Source organism: Ictalurus furcatus, chromosome 6 (assembly GCF_023375685.1).
Source record: "Ictalurus furcatus strain D&B chromosome 6, Billie_1.0, whole genome shotgun sequence".
In the NCBI taxonomy this organism is placed as follows: domain Eukaryota; kingdom Metazoa; phylum Chordata; class Actinopteri; order Siluriformes; family Ictaluridae; genus Ictalurus; species Ictalurus furcatus.
Genome location: NC_071260.1, coordinates 3,856,083 through 3,874,368, shown reverse-complemented (window position 1 = coordinate 3,874,368; position 18,286 = coordinate 3,856,083). Strand labels below are relative to the sequence as shown.

General features: G+C 36.9%; 1 protein-coding gene across 1 annotated transcript; it reads left to right on the top strand.

Moving 5' to 3' along the window:
- Positions 1 to 722: 722 nt before the first annotated feature.
- On the top strand, positions 723 to 3,598 carry fkbp7 (FKBP prolyl isomerase 7). Its single transcript, XM_053627880.1, has 4 exons — positions 723 to 956; positions 2,339 to 2,490; positions 3,099 to 3,226; positions 3,311 to 3,598. The coding sequence occupies exons 1-4, from the start codon at positions 736 to 738 to the stop codon at positions 3,470 to 3,472; spliced, it is 663 nt and encodes a 220-aa protein (XP_053483855.1). The 5' UTR covers positions 723 to 735; the 3' UTR covers positions 3,473 to 3,598.
- Positions 3,599 to 18,286: the final 14,688 nt, after the last annotated feature.

Genomic DNA, 18,286 nt, shown 5'->3' with positions numbered 1-18,286 from the left:
AATACCGCCTCAGCCCTGTGTGCACAGAGTTTGCATGTTCTCCCTGTGCTCCCTGGGGTTTCCTATGGGTCTCAGGTTTCCTCCCCCAGTCCAAAGACATGCATTGTAGGCTTGCATCTCTAAATTGTCTGTATTGTGTGTACAATAGTGCCCTGCGATTGGTTGGCACACCATCCAGGGTGTCCACTGCCTTGTGCCCTGTGTACCCTGGGATAGGCTCCAGACTCCCCAAACCCAAGTGATACTGAAAATGGATTGATTATTATTATTATTATTATTATTATTATTATTATTATTACTACTACTACTACTACTACTACTACTACTAGTAGTAGTAGTAGTAGTAGTGTTTAATATCAATGCTAAATATTGTAGGTAGGTATGAAAATGAGTTTGCTTATTTATTGATTGATTTATTTTTTCATATTAAAAATATTCTCAGAATTTCTAAGAAAACATTTTATTTTTAGGAATTAGCTAAAGTAATGGTTACTTCTACCAGGAACTAGTAAGGACATTACTGTCTAGAATTTGCATACTTGCAGTTAAATATTTTATTATTCACTCCCTACCTGATGAACTCTCTATTCTTGTTTAGTTAACTGTAAAGTTTGAAGATGGTTTACTTACACATCTTATTATACTTTATTATAATTCAGTAGCCTTAGCTTGCTAAGAGAATTCTGTCAATCTGGCAACCCAATACAGATTCCGGCGTTTTTGCCACGCAGACAGATGTGCAAGATGTCTGAGCGCTCTTTTCTTCACTTTATTCTCTGTCTTCAAGTTCTCGTTGCCTTTCTCAATTTGATTTGTGCAAGCGAATCAACTGATGAGATTAAAATCGAGGTTTTGTTCTTGCCGGAAAACTGCACCCAGAAAGCGAGGAAGGGGGATTTGTTACACGCACATTATGATGGATTTCTGGCCAAGGACGGAGCTCAGTTCTACTGCAGGTAAAAGTTCTGAGCAAATACACAGTCATCACTCTGAGTCAGTTAACTTCACTGAGGATAAACACATTAAATTATCTTCAGATCCATGTGCCCTTTCTTATCAAGACTCATACAACTGCGATCTGAGTAACATATGTCTTCAGTCTGCCTGCTGGGAAAAACAAACAAATAAAAAAAAGAAAAACAGTAGAAACCCTCACAGAATTTGTAAGGGTTATAATGGGAAATATATTGGTTTTAATGGAAACTGTAATGGTCTCTGTGGGTCTCTACTGGTAATTTGTTGCCTTCTACTGGTGGCATGTTATGTCTAGTGGATACCATTAAGGACCAGTAATGGTAATGGTTTTAATGGTTACAATGGGAAATGTATTGGTTTTAATGGGTCTCTACTGGTAATTTGTTGCCTTCTACTGGTGGCATGTTATGTTTAGTGGAAATCATTAAGGACCAGTAATGGTAATGGTTTTAATGGTTACAATGGGAAATGTATTGGTTTTAATGGGTCTCTACTGGTAATTTGTTTCCTTCTACTGGTGGCATGTTATGTCTAGTGGATACCACTAAGGACCAATAATGGTAATGGTTTTAATGGTTACAATGGGAAATGTATTGGTTGTAATGGTTCTCTACTGGTAATTTGTTGCCTTCTCCTGGTGGCATGTTATGTCTAGTGGATACCATTAAGGACCAGTAATGGTAATGGTTTTAATGGTTACAATGGGAAATGTATTGGTTGCAATGGGTCTCTATTTGTTGCCTTCTACTGGTGGCATGTTACCACCAGTAGATTTTAATGGTTAGCTGATGGTATGTAATGGTATTTGTAGAGGAAACCATTGAATTTTCTGTGATGTTTTAGCTCTGCAAATTAAGATTGACATATTACTCTATATCCCCACCCCCCCGGGTGGAAATACATATTTTTCATAATCTTTCCATTTAATGACAGTCCAGAAGATTATTTTAATTCCAACCACAGATTCTAAATTCACTTCATGGGCCAGATTAGAACCTTCATCAGATAAGTACCTCTATCTTTGTTATCTATATTTATTTAATCTTTATCTATATAATACGTTGATTTATTTATCTATTATTTGTCTATTTCTGAATGAAAAACTTTCCGATCTGCTTATTGACAAATCAAATGAAAGAAATTAAAGAAAAACATTCAAATGAAATTAAACATACATAAATTGTCCAAAAAATGGTTTTGAAAATGTTGTTTCATAAATTCAAAGAACATTTCACAGCCCAGCATTTAAGAGATTATTTCATTACTTTCATTATAATTTAGAGTCATGCAGATGTGAATGTATTACTTGGGACATTTTTGACACACCTCAAGTGCACTGTTTTACTCCCTTTCCCTCTGCCAGTCGCTCAGCTAAAGATGGACAGCCTCACTGGTTTGTTCATGGGGTTGGGGAGATCATCAAGGGCCTGGACATGGGCCTGAAAGACATGTGTCCTGGCGAGAAGCGAAAGATCACAGTACCTCCTTCATTAGCATTCGGAGAGAAAGGGAAAGGTAAGAGACTCCACTGCCAAAGCATACTCTACCAAAGGCATCACAGCTCCAGGTTTGATCCTGAGCTTAGGTAACTGTCTGTGTGGAGTTTCACATGTTCTCCTTGTGCACACGTGGAGTTCCTTCAGGTTCTCCCGTTTCTTCCCAACTTCTCACAACAGACATGGTTCTGGATATAAAGATACCAGATTTTAAAGAAGAAGCTGCATGGCACAAAATGATGTAGGTGGGTTTGTAAAGGATGTAGGTGGGATGTAAATGGTAGAGGCCTTGAAAAAGCATCCTGGAGCATTGGTGTGGGCTTGAGTGCGTGAGGTGGGAATACACTGTGAATGGGCCATCACAGGCACCATGCACATACACATTCACACACTCATTCACCCCTAGAGGCAATTTAGAGTCACCAATGCACCTACCTGCATGTTTTTAGAGGGTGGGAGAAAGCCATAGAACCCAGCTGAGAGCTTCACTACTCGCAGACAAGGGATAGAACTTTACAACAAAACTATACTTCAAAGATACATTCAATTAAATGTAATAGTTCCACTTTTTGTGGTTCTATCTTTTTTTCCTAATTAACTTGTACACTTTTCTGTTTTATGCCATAGATCCTGTGCCACCCAATGCAACTGTGATCTTCGAGGTGGAGCTTTTGCATGTGCGACGAGGACCACGCAGCATGGAAGCCTTTAAGGAAATGGATCGCAACAATGACCGGACTCTTACAAAAGAAGAAGTGGGTGATTTGGATCACCCTGCACTGTTTTATATCCTCATTTTACATTCAATCCTGCATAACTCCCTTTCTTTTTATTATTAGGTGAAAGAACACTTAAAAATGGAAGCAGAGAAGTTAAACGTGCAGAAAGAAGAGTCCTATTTCAATGATGTTGTGACTGATGTCTTCCGCCGGCATGACCAGGATGCTGATGGAACTTTGTCCATAAAAGAGTACAATGTCTACGAGCACGATGAGCTTTAGCTGCCAGTAGACATTGCTGTTCCTCAGAGACATTTTTATGTAAGTGGGGTGTGGGATATTTTTTAGGAGGAGTGTAATAAAATACCACTGGGATTATGCAAACTTTTAATAAAAATGATAATTGTTTGTGCCTGTGTTGTGCTGTTAACACACATACATTATACATTGTTTTTTTTATATAAATAATTATTAAGCAATGCATTAAACAAATCAAGCTTTAAAAGGTGGTGTTAGTGATACTCAAGAGCCACAACACTGATACTGTTATACAGTAGTAGTTAATAATGTATTAGTACACAGCACTGATACTGTTATAGTAGTTAATTAGATATTAATGTTATTAAGGTATTGGCATTATAAACTATAAAGGAGTGACTTTCACCATATTGTGATTTCTAGATAAAAGAGCTGACTGGAGAAAAAAAAGTCAGTATCTGATGACAAAATTTCATTTGACTAGGATCTTTTTTAGGTTTTTGAAAAAAAAAAAAAAAACCCACGAAACATGAATACATTCATTGCAATAATACATTCCTGAAAAAAGAAAAGAAATCAGAAACATGACCTCAAGATAAATATATGATATATAAACATAAACATGCTAGTAAATAACGGCCAACTACAAAAAAACAAACAAACCCTAAAACGTTAGAAAATATGATCGTGTGAATATGAGAGTGTGATTTTTTAGTGTGTTCTACATTTTAGTGGGCCATAATAGCAAAAGCACCCCCCGGAATAAAATTAATATAAGTGTTCTAGAATATATAGGAAATCAAGCCTACAGTCTATCATAAAATGAAAAGAAAAAAAAAAGAAAGTATATAATATGATCCTGTTATATTAATTACATCTCAGATAATTATAGAAAATTAAATACTTAAGGGAAATTCAACTTACAACTAATCTAATCTAAATAATTAATTAATTACTGCCAAAAGACATTGGTTAAGAGCAACTTAAAAAAAAAAAGTTTTAAATTAAATATTAGAAAGTCTCATTGATTTCTGAATTTTATCCCCTTGACAAGGGGCAAAAATAGCAAAAGCACTGGAACCTGTAGGGTTCTCCAATTTCATTTCCAGGACTTAATACTATAGTTATATAGTATATTATGTAGTACATTTTATTAAAATGTATTTTGTTTCATTGAGCACATTGTAATAGATACAGATTTCACCAGGGGGCTCTCTAACACAACAGATGCAATTAGATTAGAAGAACACAAGGAAGGACTGCACTATACATTTTAGTGGCTTCCAGCTGCTTCTGCAGTGGGTGTGTATCTGAGAGAGAGAGAGAGAGAGAGAGAGAGAGAGAGCGAGAAAGGCTAAGAAAGCCAATAGGGGAGAATTACAGATAAATCATATACTGGCTAATTTACAAGACATTACAATGAGTTTCTGAAAATCTATTTACATTTTCGCTATCTATTTATGAGGAGGGAAAGCTGGAAATGCAAATGAAAAGTTGTGCCTGTGTAAAAGATAAGGGGAAAATGTGGGGGTGGCAGAGGCAGTTGTGTTCAGCAAACACACACATTTCCTCTCAATATGTGTTCAGCAAGCTCCACTAAAAAGAAGTCGAAGCAGAAAGCTAAACTGAAAACCTTTTTTACTGTATAGCCTATAAGTTACAATCAGTCAGCTCCTGCCCTTCTCCTCCCTCCCCTTCAATTCCCTTTCACCCACCACAAGCAGCAGAGATATGACATAAGCCATGTACGAGCCAACAGATCCAGAGCAGATCCAGATGAGTGGGGGAGGGTTTGGTCAAAAAAGAGGAGAAAAAAAAAACACACCAAAAGCAGTGAGCATACTTTACTTTGAATGCAAATCCAAAAATCTATGACATTCCTTAGCAGACAGCTCTTTTTTTCTACTTTACAAACAAGAGGTTTATTACAATGGAACTGGCAGTCTGTAGCCCAAAGAAGACAGTGACTTTACAAAAGATTTAAAAATGTAATTTCAATATATCGACTATCTCAAGAAACTTAAGATTCTCCCCTTCCCCCATTAAGCTGTGGTGCCGGTCATTTAGCGTACAGTTAGTCGTTCTGTGGGACGTGTGGATGTCCAGCGGTTGCCTTGATTACAGGTCTCACGAAGTAAATGCTACTTAAGAGGTCTGGGTTAAAGACGGTAATTTGTTTCACACCGCATCTCAGCCACCTCATGTTCCCATGACCTTACTTCTCCTGTGGAGTACATTTCTACATTTATGTAATGCCACTGTCATGAAATTTTGGCTGATTGTTAATTGCCATGCAAATAATAACAAATTACACTTTCAATTCAACTGAAATTGTTTTGAATGGCATGGTGTACATTGTTGCCAAAGCAGCACGAAAATAAGTGTGACAACAAAAACAAGGGAAACATAAAAACAATATCAATAAAAATAGAAGTAAACATGAATAATAATAATAATAATAATAATAATAATAATAATAATAGAAGTATCAATAATTTTAAAATAACAGTAAAGCAATAGGAGTACTCTGCTGTCCTTATGGCACTAATACAAACGTTACAGAAGTATACTAATGCTAATGCTAGTACACAGCTATTTATTTCTGAATTCATTTCTGTCTGCCTAAAAACATGGCACAAATATATATTAACTAGAAATATCTATTTATCCATCTATCTATCTATCTATCTATCTATAAGCACACACACACACACACACACACACACACACACACACACACACACACACACACTCAGCAAAAAAAGAAACGCCCCTTTTTCAAGAATTTGTATTTTAAATAAAATTTTGTAAAATCCAAATAAGCTTTACAGATGTTTATTGGAAAGCGTTTAAACGATGTTTTTCATGCTTGTTCAATGAACCAGAAACGATTATTGCACATGCACCTGTGGAACAGTCCTTAAGACACAAACACTAAAGAGACCTTTCTACTGACTCTAAAAAAACACCAGAAGAAAGATGTCTAGGGTTCCTGATCACCTGCGTCAATATGCCATAGACCTGCTGCAGGGAGGCATGAGGACTGCAGATGTGGCCAGAGCAATAAACTGCAATGTCTGTAATGTAAGACGTCTAAGACGGTGCCACAGGGAGACAGGAAGGACAGATTATCGTCCTTGAAGTGGAAAATTACGTGTAACCATGTGTCCCCCCAGACGTGATCGAGAATTTGGAAATGCCTTGGTAGAAGAGTGAGGGAACATCTCACAGCAACAACTGACAAATCTGGTGCAGTCCATGAGGATGAGATGCACTGTAGTACTTAAAGCAGCTGGAAGCCACCACATACTGAGTGTTAGTTTTAATATTGACCCCCCCGGTTCAGGGACTCATTATAACATTTCTGTTCCTCAAATGTCTGTGAAACTTCTTCAATTAATGTCTCAGTCGTTGAATGTTTTTATGTTCATACAAATATTTACACATTTTAAGAAATTTGCTGAGTATATATATGTTGCTATAGCAAAATAATCAAAAAGGAGATCGTGTGATACTACCCCGAAGTTGATTATTTTCCTGTAACAGCACATTCCAAGGTGTTTTATTGCTCTTATATCAATTTTTATGCATTGTATATACAAATGAAATGTTGTGGGGGTTTTTTATTATCTATTTATAGGTACAGTTGCTGTGGACCATCCACAAAATAAGTTAGTTCTTGTTATTAGGTTACTCATGTTATAGCAGCTACAAACTCGCCAGTGTCTCTTGTTTCTCTCTTGAAGTTTTTCTCTGTCTTGAAGACTCTCTGTCCTGAAAAAAGTGCTGACACTAGAGACTCCTTCCATGAATGTTAAATAAACATCAGATAGGTACACTATATCAACAGTTATAGGTATTTATTCATTATATAACATGTTTTTAATCCATTTATGATAATCCTTAAATTATGTACCAACAGAGCTGCCATTTGACCAATCAGATTCGAGAGCTCAACAGCACTGTGGAATAAAAATTATTGGTACATGACAAAGCATAATAGTTCATACTGTAGCTCAAAGGCTGGAATAAAATTCTGATTATTCTGATAATTCAAGAATAATGATTAGAATAAGATTATGCAGCTGTTTGATTCTTTTAAATGTAGTGTGTATATAGCTTAAATATCACAATATAGGGTCTATAGATGTTTTTTAGCCTGCGCATGCAATTATTCTATGTACATTTGCAAAAAACTACTGCAGAATTTATTAAAGGTTTATTAAAGGCCCATAGCATATGAAAATTCCCAGAAACCCTTGTGCTTTATCACAGAGTGCCTTTGTGTGAGAATGAACACTTCCATTGTACAGTACACTTCAACACATCAGCATCAGGCTCAAATGTAGCCACTCAATCTTCACTCTCATTATACAAAAAAGATGTGAAGAATGATATATTTCTGTCATAAAGAAGAACGACACAATGTTGGAAAGAAAGAGGAAGAGTTACAGCTCAAAGTAAGAACCATACTCTATAGGTGATAGATGATGAAATATGTATACATGGGGCATCAAGAATTTTCCAGAAAACATTGTAAAGCAGTAAACTGCAAAGCAGTGGCTGTGGTACAAGAGCATTCTTTGGGTTAAAAGTGGAAAACAAGAAAACGGACAATTTCTTTTGGGGAATGTTGGCAAGTTTGCCTGCAAATGTGCAGTTGCTGGAAAATGTGCCCCTCAAAATATCATGCTTGAAAAAGAAAAAAATTCTGAGACTTGCAGCTTCAATGAGTTGCGTTGTGGATGAAAGCTATTCCTCTTCAATGAAGTAGTGATGTGTTGTTTGCAAACAAATCAACTCTTTGAGTCAGCTCTTTTAGGTGACTGTTGGGAGCTGAATCTCTGAAGAGCTGTGATGTATTTCATGCTTTTGCTAAGATGTGTTTTTATTCTGTGTTAATGATTCCGCAACACTTTTAATGGCATACCATACAAAGCATCCAGTGAATTGAAAAAAATTCAGTGAATCGTATAGTTGTTTGCACATCATAACATTTTAAAGCCAATGCTAGTAAGTGTGTATTAGACTGTTATCTGTGTGTGAGCGAAATAGCATAACGGTCTGGCTCATTATACCCTAATCTTGTATGTAATGATATGATATAGATGCAGTATAATCGTCTGAATCAATACTTTTATGAACGATAAACAGAGACAATATGATATCAGTGCAGAAATGCTGTAATAACAGCAACAGATTTTATTATTACTATAATGCAATGTAAAGTATAATGTTTTTTTGTTCAAACTCAAATGGTGGAGAAGGATTTTAATGAAACATTTAACCGATATCTGGCAAAAGAACAATAACTTTGGCCGATTACAAAAAATATGCTAAGGAGTCTTTTAGGAATCAGTGCTTATTTGACTCACTGAAAAGACATGGAATTCCCAACACTAGCATGAGATATAAACAGCTAAAATTTTCCAGCTGGGGGTTGGAGGAAACTAAGACATTACGTCACAGAAATTGTGCAACAGAGACAAATCTTAACAACAAAAGGAAACAGCATCTGCAAAGAGTTAGAAAATCATATATTGTTATTTTAAACACACATTTGACTTGAGGATTTTAAAAATATTAGCTCTCTGCCATCAGCAGTGACATGACTGAGTTCCTCTTATAGAAAAAAAAAATCATCCATCTCACATCTGATTATATTTTGTTCATATGAGATGATGTCATCTGTAATCACATGAACATCATGTGAAGGTGAATTTTACCATAATTTTCACTGAAATTGCACATTTATGTAAACACGTGTGACATCGTGATTTACTGTGATCTGATGTTAAAAAGATCACCTAACACGTGAAAAAATTATAATAATGTGAGATAATCACATGTACAATATAAAACCACATGTCATGCATGTGAACTAATATCAAACAGTCAAACAATGTCAAACAACATGCAGAAATAAAGTAATAATATGAGAAAATGTGAAAACGTGAACAGTAAATGCATAATGCACAACATGTGAAGAGTTAACACTTGAAAACAAAATAATAATGTTTGAAAATCCATCCATCCATCTTCTATACCACTTATCCTTCTTCAGGGTCACGGGGAAACCTGGAGCCTATGCCAGGAAGCATGGGGCACAAGGCAGGGTACACCCTGGACAGGGTGCCAATCCATCGCAGGGCACAATCACATACACATTCACACACAACGGACACTCTGGACATGCCAATCAGCCTACCATGCATGTCTGTGGACTGGGGGAGGAAACCGGAGTACCCGGAGGACAGAACATGCAAACTCCGCACACACAGGGCCATGGTGGGACTCGAACCCCCGACCCTAGAGGTGTGAGGCGAACGTGTAATCACTAAGCCACCGGGCGCCCTGTTTGAAAATCACGTGAAAATAAATAAATAAATAAATAAATAAAACACAAAATGTGAAAGTTAATTAGATGTGAGAAAAGTTTAAATTGGGAAAAATAGAAATGTGTGAAAATATAAAAACTCATGCAGTACACATGAAAAATTTGTGAAACTTAACGTGAAAATGTAAATTTGTGTGAGTTTCCTGTAAGTGTCGGGCTGGAGGCTCTCAAAGGGCTGTGCGGACAATAATATGTCTCCACACTAAGGACTACCCACATTTGCAGAGTACTGTACCTGGATTATATATATATAAGATAAAACATTTCTCAAAACTGGACTTTCAATCAAAACTGGATTGAAAAGACTGTGGTACATCCGAAAACACTGGCTGTGTGGTTGTGCTATGAGAAACCGCCTTTTCTGCTTTCCCTGCCTTTTGTTCTCAACGAGTGACAATGTCTGGCCTACAACAGGATTTTGTGACTTGAAAAATATATCAAGAAGCCTCAGCAGACATGAACTTCAACTACTCACATTCCGAACAGCGGAGACTAAATATTAGCGCCCACAATGCTAAGGTAAAGGAAAACCGAGAGATTTTAAAAGACCTCTTTAATGCAACTTGCTTCCTAGCCAAACAGCAATTAGCATTTCGTGCTAACGATGGGCGTACGACCTCTTCTAATCGTGGCAGCTATGTAAGAACTATTACAAGCTTTTGCTGAGAAAGATGATAGGTTAGCTAGACATTTAGGGACATTCACTGTGTTTTCTGGCTTATCAAACAGAATTCAGAACGATTTAATTGAAGCAATAAGTGATGTGATTAGAAATGATATAAAAAAGGAGATTAATGCAGCCCTATTTGTTGCTGTAGAAGTAGACGAGACAACGGATGTCACAAACAAAGCCCAGATCTCTGTCATTTTGCGTTATGTGGCCGAAAGTGAGGTGGCCTGTAAAGTGAGGGAGGCGTTTTTGGGATTTGATGATGTGAGTAATGACAGACGAGTAAAGGTAAGACCATGCATACACTGCTGTACAGTCCATGACAAAAATAAAAGACCAGCCCTTTTTTTTAATAATAACTTTTTAAATTGCAAAAAAACTGCATTTGTCTTTTCGTTGTGGACTGTATATACTTTCATTTGTATTGAATGAGTATGAATTGTGGAATTGTGATGGCAAATTAAGAACCCACGGAGGGCGCAGAGCAAATGCGCTCTCTCTCTGAGCTGCTATAAATTTAACGTTCTTCTTTGGCCAAATACGTACCTTACCTACGTGTGTGTAAAGAATGCTGATATGGGATATGAAACATAACCAGTAGTCAATGTGCAAGCAGCCAGTTGAATGGTGAATTTATGCTTCTCTGTTGAATTCATATATTTGTAAATCTGACTTTGAAAGAGAATCTCCCGGCACGTCACTGACGGCCTGCATGTTTATCTGGGAGGGGGTGAGGCTCAAGTAAAGTGTCATGGACCTGTGTAAATACTGGGGTTCGCACTACAGTAAAATCTTTGTTTTTTCTTTCATCATCTCTATTTGTTTTGGGGTATTTGTAAGAGGAGACCACATCTAAAACAGTAAATGACACTGTTGGTTTCTTAATTATGGTTAAAGGCAAGACGTGGCGCTATAGTATTTGCTTCATTTATCTTATGTAAAGACAATCTGCAAGAGCAAACGTGTTTACAATAGACACACACAATTAACACGAATATTGCACTAGAAAACAGTGTTTTGTGCTTGTGCTCCTGTCAATCAATAAACACCATTAATTGTATGCAACTAGTAAAGGAGTGCTTTCTGCTTCAACATATATGTTCACTTTCAGGCAGTGTAATGTCATTCCATCAGTTACACTGTGCAGTGCTGAAAATTTTAAATGAGACTGTTTATTTGAAAAATGGCTGTGAACTCAATGCAGAAGTGAAAATAGTGGTCAAAAATTGAAAGTTGGCCAGGATCTTTGTCACAGATTTCTATATTTTGGTTTGTGCCTTAAAATATTTTACATTTGTTTCAATCAGTAAATACTACTGAAATGTAGTGAGAGACATTCGCAAAATCTCTCTTTGGTGATAAAGGAATGCACTGCCTTTTATAGTACAATATCCTTGTCACAGTCAATGCCTTCCTTGGGAGGTATTAACTGAAATTAACAACTAATGTAGAGTCAGTAGAATTAGTTTTCACAAAGGCAATAGCCAATATATTTTTTCTTATATATTTATTATATTATTATCTTATATATATATATATATATATATATATATATATATATATATATATATATATATATAGATATAGATATATAGATATATATATATATTCCCAACCTTGGGATATTTGTAACATCAAACACCAGCAAATTACTGTTGGTTTCTTCATTTTGGATAAATGTGGGGTGCAGTGCTGTAATGCTTGCTTCATTAACCCTTTCTATGAGAAAAATTGTACATGAAGAAGTCTGTCACATTTCAAAGATGGTTATGGAAGCAATCGCAGATTTTCAATGTTTTATTATATAAACCAACCAAAACACAAAGGATACTTAGACTGATGCAAAACACTGTGGTACAGACTACACATAAACTAACTACACCAAAACACAGTAACATGGAACACAGTAGTCTAAGACAAACGTAAGACAGGGGAGCAGGGTAAACAATGGCTATATATATAAGTGTGCTCGTTAACAGAGATGTGATTCAGGTGCAGGTGGTCATGTGACATATTGTAGTACAGTGCAGTGGCTGGTGGGAACTGAAGTCCAGAGTTACTTCCTTGATATATGACAAAGTCTATGGGTGAATCTACAACTGTGGCGCCATTTAGCTCTTGTAACTCTTAAGAATTTAACTTTTTGTTTTTTAAAAAATATATATTTTTTCAATATTGAATTTAAGAAAAGGCACATTTAACTATTAAAATGTCTCCATGATTTCTTTGCTTACAGGCTGAGTAACAGCAAAGTAACAGGGTGGAAGTTTTTTCTTTTTTTTTTTTTTCTTTTTCTTTTTTAAAGTATAGAATTAGCAAATACACAAAATGTAGTTAACTATCATCCAGGTTGTCATGAGGACATTAAGGACATTCTACTGACTGTTTTTGCTATTAATAATTTACTTTCAGTCTATAATTTACGTAAGAGGGCTGTACATTCAAATGACCTCATGATGCAACCTGAACCTGCAAATATTCCAAATACTTTATAGGGGTACTTGTGTTCAGGTAGGCTTGAATAAATGTTGTAGGATACTAAAATGTACATCTTTCATATAATGTAATAGAAGATTCAAGAAAAATAATGTTTCAAACACGAGATGTTAAATGCATTCATGCAGTAATGCAAAAATAATAGGATTTGCGAATTAACCGATAACAACCGATGAATCTAAAACACACATAGGTTGTTGTGAAAGTTATTTAACCTGTCATTATAATGTCTTTTACCTTTAATTTATATGCATATTTGTAACTGTAATATCAGTTGTACACAAATGGCACCTGAATTGTGGAATCATCCCTATGTAAATGTCACCTATTTCCTCAACAGTAAAGCAAATATGAGCACCAAGGCTACAGACCATGTTAAAAAGGACATAACATTGTAAGCTAAACTGAAAAATACAAATATACGCATCCAAGAAGTAGCTTTATTAAGATTATGCTCTATTTTATAGTTTGTTACTCTGTTTTATGTGATGGTGAGAAATGTATAGCATGCTCCCCCTTGTGCCAGTACTTCCAGGAAGTGGTTTTATTAGACCGACATCTTAAGACTAATTCACAGAGCAGATCTGTGTGCTGAGGTCACTGTCAGATATGGCTGCAGAGTTTCATACCCTGCAAGCTCAACCCCCTTTTCAGAAAAGCATCTATCCCACACAGTTTGCTGTTCTCTCTCCATCTGCAGACAGAGCAAATCCAGAGTCCCTCATTAATCACAAACTGTAGAGGGGGGAAAAAAAAAAGCTGTTTGGGGAGGAGAAAACAATCTGTCCAGAATGACTGCTTAATGTTTACATGACTCAGCGCAGCTAAGTGTTTCCTTGATGCAGCAATGCATACAGTTTAAAATAAAGTACTTGGGGGTTATGCTGTTATAGGAAAATAATCAAAGAAGGGGTGATGTAATATGTCCCTAAGTGAAGAGGAGTTAGAAATTTTCCAACAATTATAATTATTAATTAATTCATGAACAATATTTAATGTTTTTTAACCATATATTGCTACATTTAACATTGTCGAACATCCAAAAAAAAACAAAAAAAAAAAAACAATGACTTCCTCTAATTGTTAGCACATTATAACAGCTATAAACAGTCATTTACCAGGCTTTTATTGTTCTTTCTCTTGAAGTTTTTTTTCTCTCTTTGAAAAAACACAGCTTGTCATGTTACCTAGACACTGTAACAAAGTACTCCACAATGAAGACTTTCCTTACTGACTGTTACAAAGCACTGACACTGAAGACACTTTAAATAAATATTAAATAAACATCTCATTACAAAAATCTTCACCATCTTAATGATTCTAGTTTTTATTTTGACCTGTTTATTATTAGCCTTGGATTATGTGCCGCATTCACTGTCCCTGTGAATGAGGTATTAATATAGAAACAATACCATATTGGAAAGTGTGAATTAATATAAAACTGTGAGTTGAATTATAGCCAGCACTAACGTCAGAGCTGCTGTTATATAAACTTCTGTCCAATCTCATTCAAGATTTTAACAGCGCTGTGGTATAGAGTATAAATATAATAGTGACAAATTTTGCAGGGTTGTATTTTGGTCAATTTTTGGTTGTTAATGTATTTTCCAGGGGAGCGCTGTGGCTTAGAGTTTAGCATGTTTGCCTCACACCTCCAGGGTCCGGGGTTCGAGTCCTGCTGGGGCCCTGTGTGTGCGGAGTTTGCATGTTCTCCCCGTGCTGCGGGGGTTTCCTCTGGGTACTCTGGTTTCCTCCCCCAGTCCAAAGACATGCATGGTAGGTTGATTGGCGTGTCTAAAGTGTCCGTAGTGTATGAATGGGTGTGTGTGTGTATGTGCCCTGCGATGGACTGGCACCCTGTCCAGGGTGTACCCCTCCTTGTGCCCGATGCTCCCTGGGATAGGCTCCAGGTTCCCCGTGACCCTGAAAAGGAGTAAGCAGTAGAAGATGGATGGATGTATTTTCCAGTTAACACTGGACATTTTCCAGTTAATACTGGCTAATCTGCAGTAATGGAGCCCATGTATGTTTTGGGGAAAATTCTATCTTTTTGTTAAGTAGAAATAGTTGCAGAAAAAAACATATTGCACTAGCTTCACTGACCATGCAGGATTTGGGGGATGAAAAGCCCTGCCATGCTCCCAGCATTGAAAAATGCGGATTATGCATGTAACATGTATCACACATGTCCGATCCAGAGAACAGTCAATCAGATAGCAACTTGAGCAAAATAAACAAGAATGCTCAATTTCAAATTTGTAAATGGCTGAAGTAATTTCATGCCGAATCACTCAGAAAACTTTGCAGAACTGCAATGGAAAGTAGAAGCCTATTGTAAGCTTCAAGCGAAGAAAGGAAAGCAAACACGTTTAACATGTAGGAACAGCGACTGGGCAGAAATGTATAAATAACACAACTAGGCTGTCATTACTCAGGCATCAGTTATTTGTAAGATAACCTGCTTGGAGCCACCTTTCATCTGTCTTTTCCTGTCAGTCAACCTCCTGAAGACTGAAATAACATTCTGCTTAAGATTTTTTTTTTTTTTTTGCATCCGTTTGCAACTGCATCTGTACAGACATGTAAGGCAGTAAAGAAGATCAGCATCAAGGATATAAGCTCTTGATATGTAGATTTCAAGTCAAAGTAAGGAAGGCAAATTTTTCAATGATAGCACGAAAATAAGTACATTAGACTGATTTTTTTTAAAAAAAATTTTTACAATGTAGGGCATACAATTTTTTTTTCCTGCTTTGGCTGTATGTTTGTTCTGGAATCATGTCATCCATCCATCCATTTTCTGTACAACTTATCCTACACAGGGTCACAGGGAGCCTGGAGCCTATCCCAGGGGAATCAGGGGAAACCCTGGACGGGGTGCCAACCTATTGCAGGGTACAATCGTGCACTCACTCACACACTACGGACAATTAGAGATGCCAATCAGCCTACAATGGATGTCTTCGGACTGGGGGAGGAAACTGGAGTACATGGAGCAAACCCCTGAAGCATGGGTGGAACATGCAACCTCCAAGCATAAAGGGCAGAGGCGGGAATTGATCCCCCAACCCCGGAGGTGCGAGGCAAACGTGCTAACCACTAAGTCACCATGCCCCTATCATATGTGATGTAATTTAAGAAAACCTTTCCTTTTCTGCCAGTTCAGTTCACCAAAAAGTGTCGTGGGGAAATGGGCAGTGATGCCATGGTGCCACCCACGCATCATTTATGATTCGAGTGATTAATTATACCCCGACTCCAATGGGAATCACATATATAAGACATGTGGGAAAGGGGGAGCATCTGGAATAAACCAGTCCACATTTTTTTCTGATGAGAAGGAGGGGAGAAAAGGAAAACCTAGTGGTTCAATTCTTCCACTGTAAAAGCATGACAACTGCATTATGCTAGGTTGTTTCATACCCTGTGATTATCATGGATTATTGACTTTTTCTTTAGCCTGGGGGATGTTTTCTCTTTTCTGCAAGTTGAGAGTCGTGCAGTACATTTACCCCCAGAGGCAATCAATCTCTCTCTCTCTCTCTCTCTCTCTCTCTCTCTCTCTCTCTCTCTGATACCCCCCCCCCGCCCCGAATTTTGATGCATATGTTTAAAGCCTGTATAAAATGCACAAATATTTCTGCAATACATTGTATATGACACAAAATAATTCATTTTAATACATTTGTGTCTGAGTGAATTACAAGTTGGGGTCGTGAGCTCAGGTTACTGACTGTCTGTGTGGAGTTTCACATGTTCTCCATGGTTTCCTCCGTGCTCTCCCGTTTACTCCTACCTCCCAAAAACATGCAGGTAGATGGACTGGTTACGCTAAATTAGCCCTAGGTATGAACGAGTAAGTGAATGATGACTGATGACTGAATGACTTACATGTTGGATAGAATTCAATCCAAAACATAAAGGTAAAATCTAGAACCCTTAAAGGTTCTTCTCTTGTCTTTCTGGGGACCCTTAAAGCTCCTACACATCGACTGATCAGAAAACAGTGTGAGATAGTTATAGGGAGAGAAAAAAAAAGTTGTTCTGAAAATTGTAGTTCCAGGAACTTTCCAAAAAAAAAAAAAAAGGACAGTTGGAAAATTCCATCTGTGACATTTAATGTATTTTCTCAGTACATTTTTATATAAGGTTTGTAAATGTCAGTGTTTTTAATTGTAAAGATGCCAGCACAGAAGTTTCCATATTACTCTTTATAAAACTGGGAAGGTTATGATGTACATAATGTTGTGAAACTAACCATTTTTACAGCAGAGGTCTTTTTTATAGACCATTACAAGAGTATTATTTGTGGAATGTTACAGCCTTAACTTTTTAGACACTGTTGAATGCTTACTGAACTTTCTAATAATGTTCTCTGATAGATGGGTAAATTCAAGAGTTAGTGTGATGCTAGTACCCAGGCACTACACTCATTATTTCATACATTATTCTAAATTTATAGTTTATAGTTACATTTAATTGAATTTCCATCTTCTTTTCTGTCTTCTCATTGCCCTTTCTTTCCATTGCTTTGTTTTTCTCATGTATAAAAAAGGAGTTGAATCATGATGATGATTAAATTCTAAATAACAAGCTGAATTCCCATCAGCGCACGGTGGCTTAGTGATTAGCACGTTTGCCTCTAGGGTCGCGGGTTCGATTCCCACCGTGGCCCTGTGTGTGCGGAGTTTGCACGTACTCCGGTTTCTTCCCCCAGTAGGCTGATTGGCATGTCTAAAGTGTCCGTAGTGTATGATTGGGTGTGTGGGTTTATGTGATTGTGCCCTGCGATGGATTGGCACCCTGTCCAGGGTGTACCATTGTGTCCGATGCTCCCTGGGATAGGCTCCAGGTTCCGCGTGACCCTGAAAAGGATAAGCAGTATGATGGATGGATGGATGGAATTCCCATCATATGTAAGATATACATTCATTTATAGCAGTGTTTTCCTTACCAGTCTCTCTTTTTTCTCTTTCTTGAAGTTAATTAACCAAAAAAAATATATATATATCAGCTTGTTATGTTAATAAGAATCCACTAAAGAGCAAAGCCTTTAGCACATCCTGAAGACTTCCCATGTCTTAAAAATGTAATAGCTTAAACTTGGAGACTTCTTCCAAACATGCTAAATAAACATCTCCTTAGAGAAAGCATCACTATATCAGCAATAACACACTTTTCTAATCTCTTTTTGTAGAGCATCCACCATATAAGCTATGACATGTAAGCTGTTACTATAACTACTTGCAGATAAACTACTGAGCTGCTGTTAGAG